The 26,474-nt window shown below is 41.0% G+C and overlaps 1 protein-coding gene across 6 annotated transcripts in view; it reads right to left on the bottom strand.

The window, feature by feature from the left end:
• LRRK2 (leucine rich repeat kinase 2) overlaps positions 1–26,474 on the bottom strand; it is a 362,321-nt gene that overhangs the window by 140,241 nt on the left and 195,606 nt on the right. For all 6 annotated transcript variants that reach the window (XM_089685047.1, XM_089685063.1, XM_089685038.1 and 3 more), the window contains 4 exons: positions 24,371–24,600; positions 19,830–19,957; positions 12,727–12,945; positions 10,213–10,414 (listed from right to left, as the gene is read on the bottom strand). In XM_089685047.1, the coding sequence (XP_089541173.1) occupies positions 10,213–10,414; positions 12,727–12,945; positions 19,830–19,957; positions 24,371–24,600 (779 nt within the window). The remainder of the gene's footprint in view (positions 1–10,212; positions 10,415–12,726; positions 12,946–19,829; positions 19,958–24,370; positions 24,601–26,474) is intronic.

Here is a 26,474-nt window from a genome sequence, read left to right as displayed (position 1 = left end):
ACTTATGAATGACAGTCCACAACAACAGCTGCCTGGTGTGATAGCTCAGATTGGCTTGGACTAGTATCTGAACATGCCTGTGCACATCCGCCCTACTGACAGTTAGACAAGCATAAATCACATAAATGAACGCAATAGTGCACCATGTGTTGCACTTCAAATTTAAAGTGATATTAAAACCAAAACAAAAAATTATTATATAGCAGCTTACCAATCATTAGACATGGTAGCCACATCAGTTTTCTTTTCTTTGGCTCCCCCCCATTTTCACCTGGTGATCTGGCCAGTAACACCTCCGGTATTAGAGAGACACCTTTCTGGAGGAATGAGTACAGGATACAGTAGGTAGCAGCATTGTCAGTCTGGGTGGATGGGAGTGTTTAATGTAGTAGCAGTTTTAATACACTAACAAATTGAAGCCAAACGCCAGCCAACACTTTATAATCAGTTACAGCAATTTTTTTTTTTGCTTTTGCGATAAAGGTTTTACATGAATAAATGAAAACTGAATTTTTGATCACCCCTGCCAGTGTTGAATGGCCTCATCCATGTAAACTGATTCTGCTGGAGAGCTTGAGCTTCTGAAAAACAGCAGAGTTACTGGCTGAATCACCAGATGAAAATAGAAGAAAGCAAGCCTAAAAAAGAAAATGCAGCCATTACATCTAAGAAATGCAAAGGTGCATATAATAATGGTTTGCTTTTTGGTTTAATACTGCTTTAAACCAAGAACAAAATCACAGAAAATAAAAACCATTTATCAAAGTCTAAGCCCACACCAAGCTGAGGTTGTTCTGATAACCATAAACAGCAATAACATAGCACACTGAATACTGCAGATAAAACCACTTTAATAATAACAAATTAACATTGAAATTACATAGAAGTGACTTGACCAAGAAAGAGCTCATCTAGAGGAGTACCATGTCCCTTCAACAGAGATTATCCCTCACTAAGAAGCTGACAGCAGGAGAGAACACAATGAGGATGGATAATCTGAAATGGATACTGGGAGCAACCATACGGAAGAATCCCAAGGTGAAATAAAAGACGGGACCAGGGTCTGGGGGATCCAGTGCCTCCACTAAATAACGTGTTTCATAGTCCATGCCCTTCATTAGTCCTCATGGACACTGGACATTTGTACAGCTGCTGTTTTTGGCTTTTGGCATTTTTTTCTACAGTCAGTAAACTCCCCAGCATGTTATCTTATGTGTCCATGCACACATAGACTGTAATCAGCCTTTTTTGGCTGGAATAAACTCCCCAGAATTAATGGGTTTCTAGAAGAGTTTTTTAGCTGTAAAAACGCTCTAACGCTGAAAAATGCGGCAAACTGGTGTCTTTGGACTTTTTTTTAAGCACGCAGCGCGAAAAAACACGGCAAAACGCAGCTAAACATAATGCAAAAATGCTGAAAAACTCATGTTTTTAACGTGACTTTACACAGCTAAAGTTACCAGCGTTATTAAAATGCCTAGTGTGCATGGAGCCTTAGAGTGAAGGTGCTTTGATCTTTTACAACCCCCAATAACAAAAAAAGTTGGGCTACTGCGTAAAATCTACATAAAACAGAATGAAGTGATTTGCAAATTTCATAGACCCATATTTTATGCACAACAGAAAATAGAAAACATTTCAAATAGAGGCAAGAATGCAAAAAGCTGGCAAGGTACAGTATGTGATATTAACAAGGAAGAGCTAGAAGCACACTTTGCAATTAGGGTTAATTGGCATCAGGTCAGTAACATGACAAAAGGACATCTTAGAGAGTTAGAGTGCCTCAGAAGTAAAGATAGGCAGAGGTTCACCAATCTGTGAAAAGCTACATCAAAAAATTGTTGAACAATTTCAGAATAATGTTCCTTAATGTAAAATTTACTTTAAATATATCATCTATAGAGCATATCATTAAAAGATTCTGAGAATCTGGAGAAATCTTTGCGCAAGGGACAAGACCGAAATGCAACATTGGATGCCCGTGATCTTCTGGCTCTCAGGCGGCACTGCATTAATAATAGGCAAGATTCTGTGATGGACATCACTGCATGGACTCAGGAATACTTCCAAAAATCACTGTATGAACACAGTTCTCCGTGCCATCCAAAAATGCAAGATAGGGCTACATCATGGAAAGAAGATGCCATATCTGAACATGATCCACATGATGCCACAATCCTCTCTGGGACAAAGCTCATTTAAAATGGTCTGTTGCAAACTGGAAGACTGTTCTGTGGTCAGACTAATTGAAATTTGGCATTCTTTTTGACAACCATGGGAGCCGCATCTTCCGAAATACAGAGTAGAGGGACGTTTTGGCTTGTTATCAGCAGTTCAGAAGCCTTAGTCTCTGATGGTATGGGAGTGTATTAGTGTATATGGAAAGGGCAGCTTTCACATCTGGAAAGGCACCATCAATGCTGAAAGATACAGCCAGGTCCATAAATATTGGGACATCAACACAATTCTAACATTTTTGGCTCTATACACCACCACAATGGATTTGAAATGAAACAAACAAGATGTGCTTTAACTGCAGACTGTCAGCTTTAATTTGAGGGTATTTACATCCAAATCAGGTGAACGGTGTAGGAATTACAACAGTTTGCATATGTGCCTCCTACATATTACATAGTTTAAGTGTATAATACAGATGAAGTGAGTCCTATCTGTGTGAGGGTGAAAGCATTATTTGCTTGGTGAAGAATGACTGATAAGGAGGTACAACAGGTGTGAAAAAAGAGTGAGGTCAGAAAGAAGAACAGCAAGAGAAAGATGTAGCATGAGATGTTAGGTGGGATTAAAAAAAAAAAAAAAATGTAATGGGGGGGGGGGGAATGGGTCGAGTGGCAGTAGCGTATATAGGCAATAAAAAGTGAAAACAGATCACCTCCCTAAGTATTAGCCGAGCCGGAAAGGTAATATAGCTTAGTATATGTTACGTGCAAGATCAGACAGTGTGGTTCCCAACTTTTTTTTAAATCAGGGTTGTACAGGTGAAACTTGAAAAATAAGAATATTGTGCAAAAGTTCATTTATTTTAGTAATGCAACTTAAAAGGTGAAACTAATATATGAGATAGACTCATTACATGCAAAGCAAGATAGTGCAAGCCGTGATTTGTCATAATTGTGATGATTATGGCTTACAGCTCATGAAAACCCCAAATCCCAAATCAGAAAATTAGAATATTACATGCAATCAATAAAACAAGGATTGTACATAGAACAATATCGGACCTCTGAAAAGTATAAGCATGCATATGTACTCAATACTTGGTTTGGGCCCCTTTTGCAGCAATTTCTGCCTCAATGCGGGGTGGCATGGAAGCTATCAGCCTGTGGCACTGCTGAGGTGTTATGGAAGACCAGGATGCTTCAATAACGGCCTTTAGCTCTTCTGCATTGTTCAGTTTCATGTCTCATCTTTTTCTTGGCAATACACCATAGATTCTCTATGGGGTTCAGGTCAGGCGAGTTTGTTGACCAATCAAGCACTGTAATCGCACGGTCATTGAACCAGGTTTTTGGTGCTTTTGGCAGTGTGGGCAGGTGCCAAGTCCTGCTGGAAAATGTCAGCATCCCCATAAAGCTTGTCTGTGGAAGGAAGCATGAAGTGCTCCAAAATCTCCTGGTAGACGGCTGCATTGACCCTGGACTTAATGAAGCACAGTGGACCAACACCAGCAGATGACATGGCTCCACAAATCAACAGACTGTGGAAACTTTACACTGGACTTCAAGTATCTTGCAGTGTGTGCCTCTCCATTCTTCCTCCATACTCTGGGTCTTTGGTTTCCAAATGAGATGCAAAAGTTGCTCTCTTCAGAAAAGAGGACTTTGGACCACCGAGCAACAGACCAGGTCTGTTTTTCTTTAGCCCAGGTAAGACGCTTCTGACGTTGTTTGTTGTTCAGGAGCGGCTTTACAAGCGGAATACGACATTTGAAGCCCATGTCCAGGATCCATCTGTGTGTGGTGGCTCTAGATGCACAGACTCCAGCCTCAGTCCACTCCTTGTGAAAATCCCCAACACTTTTGAATGGCCTTTTCCTGACAATCCTCTCCAGGCTGCGGTCATCCCTGCTGCTTGTGCACCTTTTTCTTCAACACTTTTCCCTTCCACATAACTTTCTAATAATGTGCTTTGATACAGCACTTTGGGAACATCCAATTTCTTTTGCAATTACCTTTTGAGGCTTTCCCTCCTTATGGAGGGTGTCAATGGTGGTTTTCTGCACAAATGTCAGGTCAGTAGTCTTTCCCATGATTGTGATTCCTACTGAACCAGACAGAGACCATTTAAAGGTTTAGGAACCCTTTGCAGGTGTTATGGCTTAATTAGCTGATTAGAGTGGGACACTTTGAGCCTAGAATATTGCACCTTTTCACAATATTCTAATTTTCTGAGATTGTGGATTTGGGGTTTTCATGAGCTGTAAGCCATAATCACCACAATTATGACAAATCACGGCTTGAACTATCTTGCTTTGCATGTGATTAGTCTATCTCATATATTAGTTTCACCTTTTAAGTTGCATTACTGAAATAAATGAACTTTTGCACGATATTCAAATTTTTCGAGTTTCACCTGTATTGCAATAATTGTGGCATAAATAGGAAATTGCTACCTTTATGGCAGCAGTTGTCACCCTAAATTGAGACAGTCTTCCTTTCACCCAATTCTGTAGATTACTTAGGAATTTCTCCAGTTATCAAGAATATATTGTACAGGGACAACTCCACTCAACCACTTTCTGTCTGTGCAAAATTAGGTATATATACGCATGATTTGCACTCACGGGGGGCGAGCACGTGCCACCAGCGGATCGCTTTCAATGTGCACTGTCACAGCAGAAGGCAATCTGCGAGTACAGGCGAATGGATCTTTGCCAGCACCCACAGATTGTCTGGCAGGGAGAACACAGCTGTGCCTATGATCCAAAGTGATCCACTGTGTGCCCCTGCAGAGCTGGGAACACAATCACTTCCTCTTGTACCAGCGCAATCTAGTGTACACCAAGCACATAGCTAGTCGTAAACCCCTTCCTAACCAGTGAACCAGCAAACACAAATGCTCCTGCACTTGGGGATGGACTCGATGCAGGCTACAACCACATTAAGAATGTTGTACTCACAAATGACAATATAGTCAAGGCACATCATAAAGAACAGCTGGGTAAACACCGCACTCTGAGGAAGAGGCAAGTCCTCGAAACGCGTCAGCCTACTGATGTCTACACTCCCTATTGCGGACTGGTACTCAGCACGGTGTTGACCCAGCTGTTCTTTATGATGTGCCTTGACTATATTGTTATTTGTGAGTACAATACCTACCGTATTTTCCGGAGTATAAGATGACTTTTCAACCCCTGAAAATCTTCTGAAAAGTCGGGGGTCGTCTTATACGCCGGTGCGAGCCGGCACCAGGTGTCAGGGCGGCACTTTTTCGAGGGGCGGCGCGGCGCCGCCCCCCCCTCCTCCTCCAGCTGACACCAAGTACAGGGGTGGGCAGAGGGGCTGCTGTACCTTACCTGGCTCCGGTCCCACGACGATCCGGTCCAGGAAGCGCGGCTGCTCCTTCTTTCAGTTCGGCCGCTCGATGGTCACGCGGCCGCTCGGCTCCGCCTCCTCACCGGTGATTGGGCACCAGCACTGGAAAGGCACACAGCTGACCAATCACCGGCGAGGAGGCGGAGCCGAGCGGCCCCGCGAAAATCGAGCGGCCGAACTGGAAGAAGGAGCACCCGCTCCTCTCCCCGACTGGCACTAACGATGGGGCACTATTCCTCCTCCCCCACTGACACCAACGATGAGGCACTGTTCTCCCCACTGATACCAATGATGGGGCACTATTCCTCCTCCCCACTGACACCAATGATGGGGCACTATTCCTCCCACTGATACCAATGAAGGGGTACTATTCCTCCCACTGATACCAATGATGGGGCACTATTCCTCCCACTGACACCAACGATGGGGCACTATTCCTCCCACTGATACCAACGATGGGGCACTATTCCTCCCACTGATACAAACGATGGGGCACTATTCTCCCCACTGATACCAATGATGGGGCACTACTTCTCCTCCCCACTGATACCAATGATGGGGCACTATTCCTCCCCCCACTGACAGCAACGATGGGGCACTATTTCTCCTCCCCACTGACACCAACGATGGGGCACTATTCTCCCCACTGACACCAATGATGGGGCACTATTCTCCCCACTGATACCAATGATGGGGCGCAATTCCTCAAACTGACACCAATGATGGGGCGCAATTCCTCCCACTGACACCAATGATGGGGCGCAATTCCTGCCACTGATACCAATGATGGGGCGCAATTCCTCCCACTGACACCAATGATGGGGCGCAATTCCTGCCACTGATACCAATGATGGGGCGCTATTCCTCCCACTGACACCAATGATGGGGCGCTATTCCTCCCACTGACACCAATGATGGAGCACTATTCCTCCCACTGATACCAATGATGGAGCACTATTCCTCCCACTGATACCAATGATGGAGCACTATTCCTCCCACTGATACCAATGATGGGACACTATTCCTCCCACTGACACTAATGATGGGACACTATTCCTCCCACTGACACTAATGATGGGACACTATTCCTCCCACTGATACCAATGATGGGCTGCTATTCCTCCCACTGACACCAATGATGGGACACTATTCCTCCCACTGACACTAATGATGGGACACTATTCCTCCCACTGACACTAATGATGGGACACTATTCCTCCCACTGATACCAATGATGGGCTGCTATTCCTCCCACTGACACCAATGATGGGACACTATTCCTCCCACTGACACTAATGATGGGACACTATTCCTCCCACTGACACCAATGATGGGGCACGATTCTTCCCACTGACACCAATGATGGGGCACGATTCTTCCCACTGACACCAATGATGGGGCACGATTCTTCCCACTGACACCAATGATGGGGCACTATTCCTCCCACTGACTAATGATGGGGCACTATTCCTCACACACTGACACTAATGATGGGGCACCACCATTGGTGTCAGTGGGAGGAATAGTGTCCCATCATTGGTATCAGTGGGAGGAATAGTGCCCCATCATTGGTGTCAGTGGATGAAATAGTGCCCCATCATTGGTGTCAGTGGGAGGAGTAGTGCCTCATCATTGGTGTCAGTGGGAGGAATAGCACCCCATCATTGGAATACCATACTGAAATAGCATACCATATTGAAATCAAATCTGATGTTTTTTTCATTTTTATTTGGTGTGCGTTGGAAGAGGGGTAGTCTTATACGGTGAGTATAGCTCAAACCCTATATTTTAACAGGAAAAGTAGGGGGTCGTCTTATATGCCCAGTCGTCTTATACGCCGGAAAATACGGTACTTTATTTTTTATTAAACATTTTTTATGGTAATGCACTAGGCCTGTGCGCCCTCTGTTTTTTCTTTCCTCCTTCCTAACCAGTGTCATTAGTACAGTGATCAGTACATATTTTTAGCACTGGCTCCCACAAAGTGTCAGTGTAAAAATGTCCGCCACAATATCGCAGTCCCGCTATAAGTCGCTGATCGCCACCATTACTAGTAAAAAAAAAATTACAGTAAATGTCCCATAATTTGTAAACCTTGGCCTAAATACACACACAAAACACAATATAATATCCAATTTTTTGGTAAAATATAAAAGATGGGGTCGCATTGAATAAATAAATGCCAAACATGCCAAGTCTTTAAATTGCACGCATCCATGATATCGCAAAAAACAATGGTGCCCAAAAATCTCCATAAGCAACGCTTTAAAAGTCTTTACAGGTCATCAGTTTAGAGTGAATCATGAGCTAAGACACTGCAATTATTGCTCTCACTACATGTGTACTGTAATCATTGTGTGTCTACAATTGTGGGTGCCTGCAGGGCAACAGGGGTTGTGCTTAATTTTGTTTTTTTGTTTATATAAACTATATTACAATTCTATTTCTTAAAACTTTTATTTTTTTCTTTTTTATGGAGTTATTTAATTTTTTTCAAAAATGTTATTTTGATAGCCAGTTGAAGCCTTCCCTTCTGTACATTCAGCCGTTTAGTGCACTAGCTGCAAGCTGTCACAGAGCTGACGTGTTTGACAGCTCTTTGTTTTTATTCAGGTCTGTGACAATTCTGACAGTTCAAATTTAGTCTTTCTGCTGCTTAACTCGCCCGGACCCTCAGACACTGTGAAGCACATTTGGGCACCATTTTATGATCTATATGAGGTACTGTATCACCTCACACACAGACTCTGTCCCCTCTCTGGTTCCAGCTTGGGATGCTTGTGTAGTTACTCTGCTTATGGTTTCTCCAGTATCCATATCAGATTATCCATCCTCAATACTTTCACTCATTCCCTGTATGAGCTGTTCTAGTGCAGTGTTTAACCTTTTTAAGTCAAGGCGCCTTTAAAATTATGTACGATCTCACTGCACCCTATTCTATAACGTAAAAAAACTACATTTGTTTTACATAACGCAGCAAAATCCATGTAGGGCACCCAATGTTATAGGTGATTTTTCTTTCAAAAGGAAATACACCTTTGTGTACTGGTACGGACTAGTACACAATGTTTCTCTTCTCCCTCACCCTCTCTCCCTCACTTGGCAAACAAGGATGCTGTGCAGGCACCCAACATCCTCCTTATCAACCTATGATGTCACTGGTTGTTACGATGCCAGTGGCTAAAAGGTTGTACTGAAGAATAAAACCCTGTGGCTTTGTGTAACTAAAAGGCTGGTTTGATCCCCCTGCTAGCTTGTATACAATTTTTGGGCAACGTTTAGGCATTTTGCCAAGGCACCCCTGAAGAAACCTGAAGGCACCCCAGGTGATAGTGATAGTGATATGCACTGATCAAGTCACTATAACGGAAGTGCAATTTTAATATATTATATTACAGTGGTTTTTACCTGTACTATCCAGTGCAATATGTTTTTCTATACTTGAATATTTGGTTCTTGGAGATATACACAGAACTTTTAATGATATTCAGAGCCCTCTCAAAATCAGTGTAGTACAATACACTTATAGATTTGTTGTGTGTTTTCAGTCCACAAGAGGACTAAGGAACGGAGAGCATTTCTGGCAGATTAATACATATATGTTATTTATACACACCCACTGATCAGACATAACATTATGATCACCCACCATAACCTATCAAGGCATGGATTACACTACGTTCAAGGTATGCTATGGTATCTGGCACCAAGTCATCATTAACAGATCCTTTCAGTTCTGTAGGCTGCGGCCTCCATGAATCAGACTTTTTCCACCACATCCCACAGATGTTCAATTGGATTGGGATATGGAGAATTTGGAGGCCATGTCAACACCTCAAATTCACTATTGTGTTCCTCAAGCTAATCTTGGATACAAAAGAACAGACCACCTTCTTTCATTGCACCTGTGGTCCAATTCCGATGCTCACATGCTCATTGTAGGTGCTTTGACAGCATGGGCGCCCTAACCGGTCTGCAGCTACACATCCTCCTACATAGCAAACTTCAATGCATGGTGTTCTGACAGGCCAGCCTTCCTTCCCCACATGCATTAATGAGGCATAGCTGCCCATGGCATTCCACCAGTTTTCCTTCCTTGCACCACTTCTGGTAGGTCCTGATCACTGCAAACCAGGAACACGTCACAAGAGCTGAGGTTTTGGAGGTGTCATGACCCAATCGCCCCACCCACTTTCAGAAGCCACTGTCATGATCATGAGATATTTAATGTTTATCCACTTTACCTGTCAGTGGTCATAATGATATGGTTAATCAGTGTGTGTATGTTTATATATATAAAAAAAAAAATACATACATACATACATACACACACACACACACAAGCAGTGCCAGGTGCTTTAATTAGTTCTATTTCTAAAGAGAAACACTCAGTGAAAGTTATATTTTTTAATTACGAATATGAAACCTTTTGCATCATTTGTAGCTCTAAAAGCCTGCAGATAAAAATGTCCAATAAATACGTTTTATAAAAATTCAATATACATAAATTCTCTTTAGTTCAGAAAGTACAGAGCAAGGTGTACTAGAAAGGCTGATGGTACATACCGCTGATGTTCTATTTCCATTAGGCTGTGTTTACTGTCTAACTTTTCAATTCCTCTATCTCAGCAAGAAAAATATTACATTAGAAGTACATTACCAGACTCATTTAGAAAATGAACTGCATGTGGAAGTTCATTTTCATCCAAATGCAACTGGTTTTCCTCTACAATTTCCAACATCCTTTTGCGGCTGACTACAGGGAATGCAGCGGGGGCATTCTTTCGTTCAATAAGAATTCTCTTTTCAAGCTCAAGGTAACTGTCTGGAATAAGCTGTCCCAGAACTTGCTGGTCTCTGATCTGTACAAAAAGAGGTAATGGATTAAAATAAACTGCTCTGCTTGTAGAAATGACCAGAAATGGCTGACTCTTAAATATTGCAAGCTTACATATTTATTTTGAAACTAAAACCATATAAAAATGAATGCATTGGTGTAAGCAGTATTACTGACACAAATCTACGGATTGACATTTCACTACATGTAATAATATTTCCAATCATTCTCCTAACTAAACTAAAACCAGCATTTGTTGGTGAAATGTAGCACTTCATTCCATATATCTAAATGTTTTTATCTAAAATATTTGGCAATAATCTGTATTAGAATTTATTATATTATATATATATATATTATTATATAGAGTATTATTTTTGTTGCATAAAAGTAACAAAAATAGCTGTCCCTTTGAAATATCTTATGAAACGGTACATGGAAGTTTTACAGAATATAAAAGTTGTGCACTGTAAATTAAATGTACCAGAAAATAAAATGAACTTGTGGAATCATCCATATGGTACCATTTTCTTATGTCCTATAGAAGATGATGAACTTCGCAGATCTCTGAACATCTGTGATAGAGGCAGTCTAAACCATGCACTATCTGTGGGTCCTCAAACCAACTGGATTCCCAGAAGTAGGGAGCACCACATTGATAGAATGCATATTCATACACAGATGCTTAAAAATGACCATGGCAGGGGGTTGAACAAAATACAAAAGCAGTAGCCTGAGAAGAAAGCAGTGGCAAATGTTCCTTGTCCCATTTGCTAAAATGTCATCCTGTAGCAGAGTTCCTGGCATCAATCCAATTCAACTCCTCTAGATGGTTGTCCCTTACCCGCTGACCAGTAGCGATCACAGCACACAATAGTGCTCCCAACACAAAGACATGTACGCAAATATGCGGCCCCACGGAAAAAAGCCCAGTTCTGTGAGGCCGCATATTTGTGTGACGTCGGCGGGAAGGGGTTAAGATCCATACTACAAAAAATATAGGCAATCAGAATTATTAAACAAATGTTTTCAAATGCAAGGACATCTGTCCAATTTACCGTAAATATGCTGCAAATAAAATTATTAGCAAATGTTTTAAAGCTTACTTTAAATACTCGGTTCAATATCATATATGGGCTCAGTTTTACCTGCCAACAAATCTGCATTTTTGGCAATTCTTTCCTGGGATTACATAGCCATACCAGACTTTACAATCAGGCTGGTGACTTGACTTTTCTTTGTTGCAGTTAACCAGTAATTCAATACAAGAAAACGAATGCTCCTGTATCCCCATACTCACCCACAGAGTTAGGCTCCAATTCAACAATCCTTATCCTGCATTTCCACTGGCATCAGAATCAAGAGCCTCCTTCCTGCAAGTCCCAGCTCACATGCGTCCAAGCCTCTCTCCGAGACCCAATTCCTGCATCTGCCATCCTGCCAATTGAGACTTGCATCAGTCCTCCAGGGTTTCTTCTGTCAACCTTGTAAAGACCAAACTCTGCAGTGGCTGCATGGCCTCTCACCCTTTTCCCTCACTCAATGCTCACACCATCCTGTTGCGCCATGAACATGTTGTAGTTGATCTGTCACTTGTAGTTCTACAAACATGCCAAGCAGAAACGCTGGAGGACTGACAACGAGACTTGATCAGTAAGATGGCAGAAGAAGCATGTCACGGAGAGAAGCTTGGAAGACATTTGAGCTGGAACAGGTGACACACTTACACTAGATGTGGTTCCTCTAAACAGTGGAAATAAGACTGGGTAAAATAATAAAATGCTATGAGTAAGCCTGGATTTTCAGGAAGAAGACTCTTGATTCTAATACCAATGTAAATACAAAATTAAGATTGTGGCATTGGAGCCTAACTCTTTGGGTGCATAAAAGGAGATTTGTCATTCTTGTATTGAATAATGCAAACTTTGTGCAGATGGTGATGTGGCTATACTGGCAGCTACAAATAGGATCTAGTGCATTTAACATATTTTACTTTTAAGTTAAGCAATAATGCTAGGTCACCACCATGACCCCAGCCTTTGACTGAACAGGGAAAGAGTAGCAGCATCTTATACTTATGCTCACACTGCTCTCTTCACAACCAAGCATGTTCCTGGTCAACACTTTTCTTGCACCAAACCTAAGCGGCTCCTAGTGCTGCCCCTACTACTACCAATCTGAGTTATACAGGGAATTACAAGGAACTCATACAAAGTCATATTCAAAGACTCCTACTAGCTGCAATAACTGGTGTTTTAGATCTGCCTAGAGTTTAACCTATTTAACCTAAATTCTAGAGTTTAACCTATTTAACCTAAATTCTGAAGACATAATTACTTTGAAGTTCAAACATTCTTTGATGATTGACTTCCTAAGCTTCACCAAAGCATCAGACTCTTCAGTAGCATCCACAAAGTGATAATCTTGCACAGAGGGAAGCTCCCGTTGATTACATAGTTCAACTCTTATTTTGTTTATGCAGGCTTTTCGCTGTTTCTCATCTGAGACATCTAGGTGTGTTCCCACGAGAATAACAGGAGAAGATGAAGCACGAGCCTGAAAGGAGTTATAGATACAACATTACTGAAATATCAACAGCTCAACATGCAGCAAAGTGTACGTAAACAGAACATTGAAAATGTAATTACTGTACTACGGAACATGCAGAACCAGAACAAGATGTAAACCCTAACAATTATTTGCTCCTATTTGCTTTCTTTTGGTCTGTTAAAACATACAGTTGAACAGAGTTTGTTGTGTTTGATAAGTGTAAAAAAACAAAACAAAAACACGTTAATCTTGTAAGAAGTTTAGAGTTGTCCTGTTTTCTCTGCATACTTCCTGCATTATCTCAAACAGTCTGTTACATCCTCCTAGTTATTGTTTTGGACTACAGAATTGTTAGCCTTTATGTTGTAGAAATCTGACAGTAGGAGTGGCTGGGTAGTCTAGACAGGTCTGACAAAACTTAGTTCGCAAAAATTATGTGCGTTGTCAGCCTACTACAGAACATATAAGATTAAGGAATTTCTGACAGATCAACAATTATTTTGTACTTGCAAGATCTTTAACAGGATAAAATACTAAATCCTAAAGTTACTAAAAGAAAAAAAGATTTCAGAGCAATCAATCAACAAGGGCGGCCAACAAAGCTCAATAATACAAATAATGTTCCTGATTCTGAGCATCTTCTATCCTAAACTCCCAAGAGGAGATAACTACTGCCTCTAGTGGTCATACATGCTTGTTAGAGCAGAGGGAGATTTTTAAGCTCTTTAGAAAATCTTCCTGTGAATAGATGTTTTTGGGGGTTTTTTGCTATAGAACAAGGGAAAGAGATAAAGTACTGTTTGTGCAATACTGTCAAGTTAGGAAGTGAGGACTGAGTGGCTACTAGTAATCATGATTTTTTTGGAGATATCACCAGATTTATGGCCATCTGCAAAGCTTATAGAGAGTAAGCATCATTATACATAGCAAGCTATTGCAAATATTTCACAGAATCAAACTGAGCCACACAGGGGATAAAGGAAGTGCATGGATTTGCTTTTTTTTGTAGCAAGTTATAAAATTATTCAACCAACTTCTTTTTTTTACTTGGCCACACCTGCAACAATGTGATGGTACAAGCTCTTTAGCATTTCAAACATCCAGTTAATAATGAGCACAGAAAAACATTTTATATCAAAACTCCAATCTTTTACAAGTAGATTTCTAGCTTAAACCTAACTAGTCTTAAATTTCCCCTCCACATCCGTAACGCCTATGCTGACCAACCTGTGTAAACAATATGCATATACCTGCCTATTTTCAAGCCGCTGTGGTCCAGTCAAGTAATCCGTTTCCTTTGTGTCAGCCAGCAGTGGCTGCAGGGTGCAGAAGGGAGCATTAACTCATAGGGGTTTGGAGTGGAACTGAGCAAATGGTACTGCCTCAAAGGAGGCTACCACCAGTCCCATGACTATCTCACATGCAGAAGCGAGGAGTCAGTCAATCCCTAGACTGAAAGAAAAGCTGTGTACAGGATAAGACTGATAGTCAAAGTGATGACTCAACTACTTTCCTGACTTCTAAGGGTTTAAGATCCAATCAAACCTTTTTGATACCTAAAAACTCTGCACCACATTGCTAGGCAGGGCTTCTGCTGACTGCTCCCTCAAAAGAATGTTGTCCAGATATCCCCCAAAGAGGATGCCCTGGGAGTGCAACAAAGGATGCACAGGACCTTGGTAAACACACAGGATGTAGAATAAGAGATGTGCTAGAAAAATAGGGATATGTAAATGCACATCCTTGATATCCATAGAGTCCAGGGAGTCTCCCTGATTGAGGGAAGCTATGACAGATCTGGTGGATTCCATGTGAAATTTTTGTGTCTGAATTAATAATTCTAGGGAATAGGGATCCAAGATGGGGCAAGTGGTTTGGAAACTGTGAAAAGGTTAGAAACATATCTCTTGAAATATTTCTGCTATATGAACTGGGTCAAACCTTAATCCAGATCTGCAAAAAGGGCATGGAGGTCTGCTAGTCTGTGCAGTGACACACAAAAGGTGGAAGACCTGAACCTGTGATCCAACTATGCCTATGCCTGGCCTATGCCCAGTGGGACTAAACAATACTCAATCTTTTGTATTAACACTTCTAGCATTTGTGTTACCACAAACAGATTGCTGAGCACTAAACCCTGGCACCCCATATTTGGACGCATAGATGATGGGGAAAGACTGATCTAAACTTAGTGTATATTTTGTGTTAGAGTTTAACCATCTAAGAGCACGTGTCAAAAACCTGTAGTAGATTATTCTAATGCCTAAGTATCACCAACTGTACACAATGTAACACTCTCAGGTGTAAACTAGCTAGGATTGATCACAGGTAGACCATAAACTAAACCAAGACAGCAAACTGAAAATGTGTTGAATCCAATGATCCTAGATGGCCGGGGGGGGCTCTAAAGACATAGACATGCGACAAAACAGAGAGATCTAGCCCATAGTATCATAGTGTAGTGATTTAAAACAATTGTATTTACTAAAAATAAGGATACACTCACAAAACTGATAAGGGGGAATGTAATCCTCATAACAAAAAGGTTACTGAACCCCAAAGTCCACATACAGTGTTCAACTTATCCAGAGAAAGCCTGGTCAGGCTGCAGGGAAGACCGTGTTGCTTTAGCTGGAGACGCAGATTCTGGCTGCAGTCAGTGGGAGATCCGCCCACATAGATTACATCAAACTCTTATGTGCCGAGGGTAGAAACGTGCTTTCGATGGGGGGAGATTTCCCTCCTGGGGCTGAAAAAAGGGGAATTCCTCCCCTTGGCACACATCAGTTTATGACATCTAGGTGGGCAGGTTTCCCACTGACAGCAGCCGGAATCCTCCCCTGCATGGCTCAGCAACTCCAGCTCAAACAGCATGGTCTGCTCTGCAGACCAGCCAGGATTTCTCTAGATCGGCTGCACACCTATGGAGACTGAGTGGTTCAGTGGTTTTTCTGTTACGAGGACTACATGCCATCCTTTTTGCCCTTAATTTTGTAACTGCATCTATTTTATATAAAACACAATTATTTTTATTTACTATAGTATGATACTTTGCTCTTTATCTCTGTGATTTTTCTAGCATTTGTGTATATACACATACCTTTTAATTTTGTATAAGTCTATATTATTTTATCCTTGCTCACTCTTCCAGTTACACTTGAAATCAGCAAAGCTACTAACATTGGTCTTAGATAATTTAATTTCACTACTATCTGGTTTGAGGCCCCCTTTCCGCCCATCCCCAACTTTGCCCACACCTACATTCAGTACTTCAACCCTTGTTCACTGCATAGTGTATACCTCTCACTGATCCTTCTGCTCTACATCCTAGTTTAAAAGTTCCTTCAACTTTGAAGTTCCTTCAATCATCTCTCCCACAGAGTTGCACCCTACCCATTTAGGTGCACTCAGTCTCTGCTGTAAGGACACTAACCAACCACAAAGTCAGCCCAGCTCTCAATGAAACCAAAATCATTATTCTTTTAAAAAACTGCCACTTACCTGTACCTCGATACTGCGGTGTCCTTCCCATGGCCTGTTTCACTGGCCATCCCATGGTGCTGGCATCTTCAGTGTGGGCACCTGGCTGTGACAGCTTGTGGCTTCACAGCTGGGTACCCACTGTGCATGCCCGAGTAGCACTGCGCTTTCTGAATGGTTCCAAAGTCTTCTGGGATCTGTCACATGTCCCAGAAGACTATGGAGAGGGAGGACAATTTGCGCTTCTGACCGCCTAGGCAATCACAGCAGAAGTGGAAGCAGGTACCTCTCAATTTTGGGTACCCATTCCCCCCCCCCAGCTCCCCAAAGGTGCCAATCCTTAACAGGGAGCGGGGGACCAGTCCTTAAAGCTGAACCTCAGCTTTTCGCAAAGCTCCGGTTTACTTTTTTTAAATAAACTATACAAACATGAACAGCATACTTTAGCAGAACATACAGTTAGGTCCATATATATATGAACACAGGCACAGTTTGTTTTTTCAGGTATTTACCAAAACATATTCAAGCCATAGTTATATAATGGATATGGGCTGAAAGTGCACACTCTCAGGTTTAATTTGAGGGTATGTACATTCAAATTGGAGGAAGGGTTTAGGAATTACAGCTCCTAAGATTAGCCAGCCCCCCTTTTTCAAGGGACCAAAAGTGATTGGACAAATGAATATAATCATAAATAAAATGTTCTTTTAATATTTTGTTGAGAATCCTTTACTGGAAATACCTGCCTTAAGTCTGGAACCCATGGATATTACCAAACACTGGGCTTCCTCCTTTCTGATGCTTTGCCAGGCTCTAACTGCAGCTGTCTTCATTTGTTCTTTGTTTGTGGGTCTTTCTGCCTTTAGGTTTGCCTTCAGGAAGTGAAATGCATGCTCAGTTGGGTTGAGATCAGGTGATTGACTTGGCCATTGCAGAATATTCCACTTCTTTTCCTTCAAAAGCTCCTGGGTTGCTTTTGCAGTGTGTTTTGGATCATTGTCCATCTGTACTGTGAAGCGCCATCCAATCAACTTTGCTGCATTTGGCTAAATCTGGGCTGACAGCATATCTCTAAACACTGCAGAATTCATCCGGCTGCTTCTGTCTTGTGTCACATCATCAATAAACAACAATGACCCAGTGCCATTGAAAGCCATGAATGCCCATGCCATCACACTGCCTCCACCATGTTTTACAGATGACATTGTGTGCTTTGGATCATGAGCTGTTCCAAGCCTTCTCCACACTTTTTTCTTCTCATAATTCTGGTACAGATTAATCTTTGTTTCATTGGGCCAAAGAATGCTTTTCCAGAACTGGTCTGGCTTTTTTAGATTTTTTTGGCAAAGTCTAATCTGGCTTTTCTATTCTTCAGGCTTATGAATGGTTTGCACCTTGTGGTGAACCCTCTGTATTTGCTCTCATGAAGTCTTCTCTTGATTGTAGACTTTGACAATGATGCGCCCACCACCTGGACAGTGTCCTTCATTTGTATGGATGTTGTGAATGGGTTTTTCTTTACCATAGAGAGGATCCTGTAATCATCCAACACTGTTGTCTTTCGTGGACATCCATGCCTTTTATGTTGCTGAGTTCACTAGTGTGTTCTTCTTTCCTCAGAATGTACCAAACTGTTGATTTGGCCACTGCTAATGTTACTGCTATCTCTCTGATGGATTTGTTTAGTTTTTGAAGCCTTACAATGACCTGCCTCACTTGTATGGACAGCTCCTTCGAAAGCATCATGTAGGTTCACAGCAATAGATTCCAAATGCAAATAACACACTTAGAATCAACTCCAGACCTTTTACCTGCTTAATTGATGAAGCAATAATGAAGGAGTAGCCCACACCACGCCACGAAACAGCTGTTGATTCAATTGTCCAATTACTTTTGGTCCCTTGAAAAAGGGAGGATGGCTACTCTTAAGAGCTGTAATTTCTAAACCCTTCCTCCAGTTTGGATGTGCATACCCTCAAATTAAACCTGAGAGTGTGCACTTTCAGTCCATATCCATTATAGAACTATAGCTTGAATATGTTTTGGTAAATAGCTGAAGAAAACTAAAATTGTGCCTGTGTCCAAATATATTTGGACCTAACTGTATAAAAAGGTATTTATAGTGTATGTGTTTATTATCATTGTGATTTAGCATCTAAGTCCCTGAAACTAATTTTAAAGATGCTCCATCTTCCTCTTTGTATTATGTACCAATATGTACTGCCTCCTGTAAGTGGCAGTATAACCCAACTGTCTCTGAATCCTCTGTATTTAAATGAATGGGAACGTGATCTCTCTATTTTTTAATTCGCTGAACATAAACATTAACAAGTTAATAATCAGCTGGGGGGCAGTTGTTAGGCGCTTTCATTCTTATTCTTTGAAAAGATTGTTTATAGTGGACTCACTACCTCAAGCTAAAATTTACAAGCATGATTAAGTGGATCAAAGGAGTGATTTATAGTTTCTCTTCCAGTCTGCGATTTACAGAGAGCTCTGATAAAAGTTTAGCACTACCATTTACACAAGTACAGCAAAGTAAATCCATTCATATCAATGACAGGCTGTACACTGCACCTGGGCTGCCCAGGAAGAGGAAAAATGCTGGGTAGTATGCCTTTTAGGCTTAGCCAGCCCATGTTCAGGAGCCCAAAGATGTAAAATAGCAGTTTAAACCATGAAAAATTTAACATACTATTGAAGCAAAACCATTATGGTTTCCTTTAAATAGGCAGCTATTTAATTCTGCATGACAAAAGAACAAATATACGTGCATCCAATAAACTAGAGAATACTGTTCTTTAGAGAGACTGTTTAGAAGGGGACTCTCTTTTTCACGGTTAAGCCATATGACAGAACTTTGTTGCATGGAACTGCTTACCCATCTAAATGCAACTATACACTGCCTACACAGGGAAATATTAAAAACACTGGATTTTATTTATAAAAGCAATAACAAAAATATTGCTCCAGATGGTCCTAGAGCTTCAGTACTATCTGTGGGTGCAGCAGCCACAAGGGGCCTGTCTTTATCCCCAAAATACAAAATCAATGGATTCCAGCTATGCCTTCCTGCAGTTAATTCTAAACACCGCTGCAGTCCCTGGTGCCACCATCTTGGAATTGGTAGATGGCTGTGACTTCCTGGGGGGGTCGGTAGAAGCAGCATCCTTGCCTAGACAAGAATTAAGGATGGTGGAACAGGTATTATCTAAAAACTGTATCACCTTCCCCACCTAATAAAACCTACCTCTCAGTTCCACTTAAGTCAATTTGTACATGCTGTGACCAATATTAAGGCAGCAAAATCACCCATTTTCTTAGATGATTTTGTTTACTTTGCATGGCCAATCAATATAAACTTTATTTCATGCTTACCAAATGAATACATTTGTTATAACAAAACTCACCTTTATGTTGAAAAGCCATGGTTTAATAGCATCAACTTCAGACGCTCCTTTACTAAGATCATAAACCACAAGATATAAAGCACGTGGAGTCATAAAGTGAGGGTGAGTACTGTAAAACTCCTCTTGACCTGTGAAGGTACACAGAAAAACAGACTAGAACTATTCAACCAACCACACCAATCAAAAAAATGAAAAAACAATGAAATACTGCAAAAAAGGCATATTTCAGAAAAGGATCGTTTTCATGGAAAAACTTTTTTTAGTATCAGTGTTTCTAATGCAACAAAAGACACTATTATTGAAATATAGCACCAGAAGTTTTATTATTTATAACCAAAGACTTTGTTTTAACAGCAACATTCAGAAATAGTAGAATGAAATGCACTTCAAGAATATAATTTCCAATTTAAATATCTAATGAGCAAAATCTATTTATCACATCTCTATTGGAATTAATCATAATGTTGTTGGTGTCAGGTCTTGTCATGGATTTCTTTCATCTTATTTCTTATATTTTATTATTTTACTAAATGATTACAGTATTTACCCAATTTAAAAAGAAAATGGTAAACAATTATAATTTGCATACTGTTCTGAAGCTCAAAATCCACATCTAAAAATCCTTGATGAACAGGTAAGGCAAATTAGACATTTGGAAAGTGATTAGGAATTGCAGATGGCAGAGGGATATAAAAAGGAGAAAGGAGAGAAATCAAATTTAAACTGCTGTGGTTGGAAGCCATGGTGCTAGTTGTGATAATGGCAATCGTGATAATCTAAGGGTTGTCAAAAGTGGAGTTAATCATTATTAAGATTTGTCTAACTGAATTAGGTGGTGGTGATAATGATATAGCGAACAGGACACAGGAACCACAGAAGGATGTGAAGATTTAAAGAATAAGTAAACCCAACATTTCATACTCCTGATATGGGCCTGCTATACCAGTTTCTCAACCTTTTTTCAGTCAAGGCACCCTTTAAAATTATGGACAGTTTTGAGGCACCCCATTCTAAAATAGGATGCCTCAAAACTCCATAATTTTAAAAGGGAACCCCGTTCTAAAATGTTAAAAACTATTTTAATATTTTTATATAACTCAGCAACATCCACATATGTAGGACACCCAACATTAGAGGTGAATTCTACCAAAGCAAATACACTTTTGCACACTGGTACTGAGTAATATTCCAGTGTTTCTCTTCTCCCTCAGTTTTAATCAATCACTGAGCTAATGTGACCCCAGCACTGAGGGAGAGGGGCAGGGGAGGGTCAAACTAGGATGCTGTGCAGGCAGTTGACATCCTCCTTTATTAGCTGATAAAGTCATTGGTTTGCCAGGCACCGGAGGATAGAAGGTCGTAATGAAAAACTGTGGCTTTGTGTAACTAAAAGGCAGGCTTGTTCCATCTGCTGGCTTGTATACAAGTTTCGGGTCATTTCAGGCACCCCTGAAGAAACCTCAAGGCACACTGGTTCAGAAAAGCCATGCTATACCACGTACTTGTATGAAAAAGTATCCTGTTCTCTTTGTATTGCTTTCTTTGTGTGAAATCCCTGCTGTTCCTGCCACTGCTCCTGATTTCCTATTAAAAACTGACTGTGCTAGACAAAAGTGCACATCATGGTGAGTTCTCTAATTGTGCTGTGAACTCAGTATGGTCTCCTCCAAATGATCAGACTTCTGCTGACATGTTCCCCCCCCCCGCACAGCCTTTCACTGGGAAGTTATGTATGCTACTGTTCCTCCTTCCCTAGCCCTTGAAAAACATGGCGGTTCCGACTTCCTGCCAATTAGACAGGTCACGATAAGAGGAAGTGCCGCTCAGACGTCTGTATCCCTTCAGAAGAAGTCAGGAAGGGACGAAACGTGTCAAGGAACGCGATGTCGGACTTAATTGCGCAAAACCGGAAGTGGTGGCGCAGCCATTTTGACTATTGGAAAAACGTGCTGTACATCCTAGGAAGCTGCTGTTGCCGAGTCATGGGAATGTACTACTGATTACTCTTGTCCCTAATGTAAGATACTATATCAAATCTTTTTGGTACCTATTATATTGTGCTACACAGGCTCTTCTCTTTTAACATGAGGATGATGGTGGTATAAAGGCTTACCCTATATACAGCTACTGGAGGCTTGAAAGTGACTGCTAAACACCTGAGTATTCCTTAACCAGTTCCTGTCCGGCCAATAGCACACAGGCGTTCAGGCGAGCAGCTCGTCCCTCCGGGTGGACGCCATATGGCGTACTTTCAGGCATACGTAGTGCGCCCGCACATGCAATCTGTCATCCGCGCGATGTCACCGGCCATGTACCTCGGATACGGCCGTTGACAGATCTGTGTACCGGCCCCGTTTCCAGTACCATGTGACCTGCTGTGACCAATCACAGTAGGTCACATGACAGTTGCACACAATGGATGGCTTCCTTTCATGCCATCCATTGTATACTAGTGTGTCTAAGCTGTGAATGGTCACAGCGATCACATGCACAAGCTGGGCCAATCACATGTCATGTGATTAGCTGTGGCCAAATCACAGCTAAGCACAAAAAAAAACCCTGAATGAATCAATGTCATTCAGGTAAATGCTTGCTTATAGCAAAGTAATTCTTTGCTATAAACAAATTGTGTAAAAAAAAAAAAATACTGATCACTTCCCCAAAGTAGTACAATGTTACTATGGTAACATTATACTACTTTGGTCATAGTGAAATAAGAAAAAAAAAAATCTTAAAAAAAGAGAGAAAATGTAATAAAAAATGAAAACTAATAAAAAAAAAAATTTAAATTCTTTTTTCTGTACTGTCACCAGTCAGTGGCCCTGATCTCTGCCATGCCAGTTATATGATGACGCTGTACTGCACTGGTGACAGTATGTAAAAAAAAATAGTGAAAATAGTTTCTAATTTTTTCATTTTCCGAAAAATTATGACAAAAAAATTACTTCAAAAAACTCGCCATGCCTCTTATGAAATACGTCAGTCTGTCTACTTTGCAAAAAGGGGTCGTTTGGGGGAAAATCAGTCAGTACTTCAGGATTGATCAATATTCAGATATATACCATAGTTTGTGAACTCTGTAAGTTTCCTACAAACTAAATAATACATCCTTATTTGTCTTATTTTCACCAAAGACATGTAGTAGAACACATCTTGGCCTAAATTTATGAAGAACAATTATTTATTTGCAGACTTAACAGAAACAGAAAAATGTGGGGTTTTTTTCAAAATTTTCGGTCTTTTTTTGTTAATTTAGCAAAAAAATAAAAACTCCAGTGGTAATTAAATACCACCAAAAGAAAGCTCTAATTGTGTGAAGAAAATGATAAAATTTTAGTTTGGATACAGTGTTGTATGACCGCGCAATTGTCAAAGTGTGAGAGCGCTGAAACCTGAAAAATGGCCTGGGCAGGAAAGGGGGTAAAATGCCCTGTATGGAAGCAGTTAAAGGCTTGATATTACTCCATGAGGGTAATTGTATGCATTCTTGCCCTATAGAAGTGTTCACGGAGTGTTCACCTTTTTATTTTATTTATTATATTATTTGTTTTAATTTGTTTACTTATTTATTTGGTTTTAGTGTTTATATTTTATTTTATTTATTTATTTTGATTTTACAGTATACACAGTTTGTCACAGTTTATTTAATAGTGTACACAGAGTGATTGCACGATTTACTCACAGATGAATCTGGTTTTTTTTTTTCTTTGCACGTATTTAAGTATATACTTACTAGTTGTAAAAGTATATACCTATTACATGGAGGTAATACACCATTTTAGTTTTATTTTATCGAGGTATTCACCGGGTCAGGAGTGATGGAAATATTGAAGTTGGACACATAGGATTGAGAGATTGTTTTGGACTTGAAAAAATATATTTATGGGACTTTATTTTATTGAATTTATTTTATATTGTTTGATTTATTAACTATATTTAAGGAAAGGAAAAAGGTTTGAATATTATTTTACTTTCAAGGGTGAAAGTATGACTTTTTCTTGGGATTATAAATTGGGTTATACACAATGTGAGCTTTATTTATTTATATTTTTGAGCTGCCGAGTGATAATTTATTTATTTAAAGCTGCACAAATCGCTCCATTACCAAACGGCATACAGCCAGGGAGAGTCTTGAAGTGGCAGATTGTGACCCATTAACAATCCACAACCTTCTTTGAATAGCCCCTACTGACCACAAATTCCTCTCAAAACCCACCACCTCACACACTCTCACTCTTCTGGATAACATCAAACAATGCTCCGGACTTCTCTCCCCTTGTGCCTCAATGCTTTCTTTTGTGCATAATCCCTTGTTCTATCTGGCTTATGCTTCTTCTGTCTCTTTTCAAACATGGCCAGAGTTTAATTTCAACCAGATGGCACCAACTAGCAGGTCCCAGGGGGATTTCTTTAACTTCTTGTACCTGAATATTAGCTTCTTTGTTTATTATTGTGTGCACTGTTGTGTGTATTGTTACTGTGTTGGAAGTGCATGAATAAAAATCTTGAAGAAAAACAAACAATCATGGCTAGTACAGTACCTGCAAAGTCCCAAACATTCAGTGTAATTTCCTTTTTAACCTTCCCTCTGATCAGAATTGGCCAATCCTTTACATCTATTCCAATAGTGGCCTTTTCAGATCCTTTTCCTGGGTGCTTCTCTTTCATTAATTGCTGCACTAGTGTTGTTTTGCCAGATCCTTTGTTTCCCATGATCATCAGTTTCATACGATTGTAAGGACCTGCCTTTTTCAAGCGCTGCTGCAGAAATCTAAAATCAAGTGAAAAATTTATAAACATGGCAGAATGTATTTATTATGCATTGTATATTTTGCTGCTTTGCTGTAGGTAGCCTGATTAGCCTACAATATGAAATGACTAGAGACTGGGGGTGAATAAGGTGTGTTTATATGTGTCTTGAGTTTTTCTATGCTCCAAAGCTCTTTTCCTGAATGTGCTGGTGATTTTTTTTTTTTAAGCCTGTAAATGCCTACGTGTGCTTGGCTACATTGACTAACATAGAAGTGCTTTTATAGGCTGAAAAAAAAACCATCCTTAACAGCACTCTGTAACACAGCCCTTCTTCTCTAAAATGAAATGTCTTGATTTGCACTAGCAGTTAAAATGTGAGCAGGAAGTGGTTGACTTTTACTTGAAATCCATCAGGTTCTGCTATTTAATTGTCACTAATGAACACTGCAATCATTGCTTTTTTTCAAAATAAAGCTTTTTAAATATTTTAAAAAAATAGGTTTAGTAGCATTACTAAACAGTTAAATCACAAATCTTGAAATTTGATGACAGCAACATGTAAAAGTAATTATTTCAATGTAAAGATAGCTATATGCAAAACCAAGTGATTTAACGTAGGTAAAGTAACCCTTGCTTTATATGCTTTGTCAGTTTTTCAGGAGGATCCGATCAGACATCCATAGCTCTCTATGGAGAGTCAGTGGACATGTGTCAGCTGACACCCGCTGTCAGGAATCTAGGAATGACCAGAAAGGTGTGGACTGACACAGGGAAACGCAGATTTCAGGTATAGTATAATAATACAGTTTATTATTAGCCACCCAGATATATATATATATATATATATATATATAAACGCACAGTGAACAAACCAACCTTCCACTAATCTTAGTAGGTGCAGGAACACAGGCGTAGTCAGGGCTGGAGAGGTGGAACGGTCAGGCCGGCCGTAGGGTTCTGTAATGACCGTTTGGTGGTACCTCTAGCGGTCCTCAGGACAGGATTCCCCAGGGCGCGGAGTCTAAGTCCCAGCCTGCTTATTCACCAGGGCCCCTGATGGTGGGGATGGACTTGGAGCAGACAGGAACCAGGTCGCGGCCCCTGAGTACACCTGCTAGTGGTAGAGAGATCCGCCAGAGGTATGTGCAGGTACGGCTGGATCCGTGCAGGATGGATGGATGGCAGAGTAGTTAGCGTGGTCAGACGGGCCAAGTCAGCAACGTGCAGGCAGCAAGGTACCAAAGGAGCAGGCAGAGAATGGTCAAGGTCACAAGCCGGGTTCAGTAACTCACGGGCAGCGCGGTACAGGGGATCAGGCAGAAGGATGGTCAGGCAAGCCAGGGGTTCAACAGGAGACGGTCAGCAGAGGTCAGGATCAAGCCGGGTCAGCAACGAAGCAGGAACACAAGATACAAGATACAGGTACATGGGAAAACATACACCAAGGCCCAGATCACAGGCCTGGTCATGCCTTAAATACACCTTTCTGCAATCAGCCCCAGGTTTGGCTGATTGCACGTGTGAGCTTCTGGCTGCCGAGAGCACCCGCTGGTCAGCTCTGGTACTGCAGCCCACACGGCAGATGAGTCCCACCACCAGTGCTGAGTCCATTCCTGACACCCGCCAACATCAGATCCTGTACGCTAAAAAACAGACAGATGGGGATCTGTTCCCCATCCATCAGGCGGATTGGATGACAACAGGGTAGAAACAGACAGGCGGTCTGTTTCCATTCAACCACTTCATAGAACATAGTGGGCTGTGTCCACACTGCAGCAGTGGAGCGGACACAGACCTGTCATCCGCTTGATCAGCAGGGATCAGCAGAGAGAAGCCCTGCTGAGCAAGCAGATCTGCTGCCAGGTCTGCCCCATCTGAAAGGGACCTAAAGCT

This window comes from Staurois parvus, unplaced genomic scaffold, assembly GCF_062004578.1.
Source record: "Staurois parvus isolate SC_StPar_1 unplaced genomic scaffold, SC_StPar_1.0 ptg000019l, whole genome shotgun sequence".
NCBI classification, from domain to species: domain Eukaryota; kingdom Metazoa; phylum Chordata; class Amphibia; order Anura; family Ranidae; genus Staurois; species Staurois parvus.
This window is presented reverse-complemented; position numbering and strand designations above follow the sequence as displayed.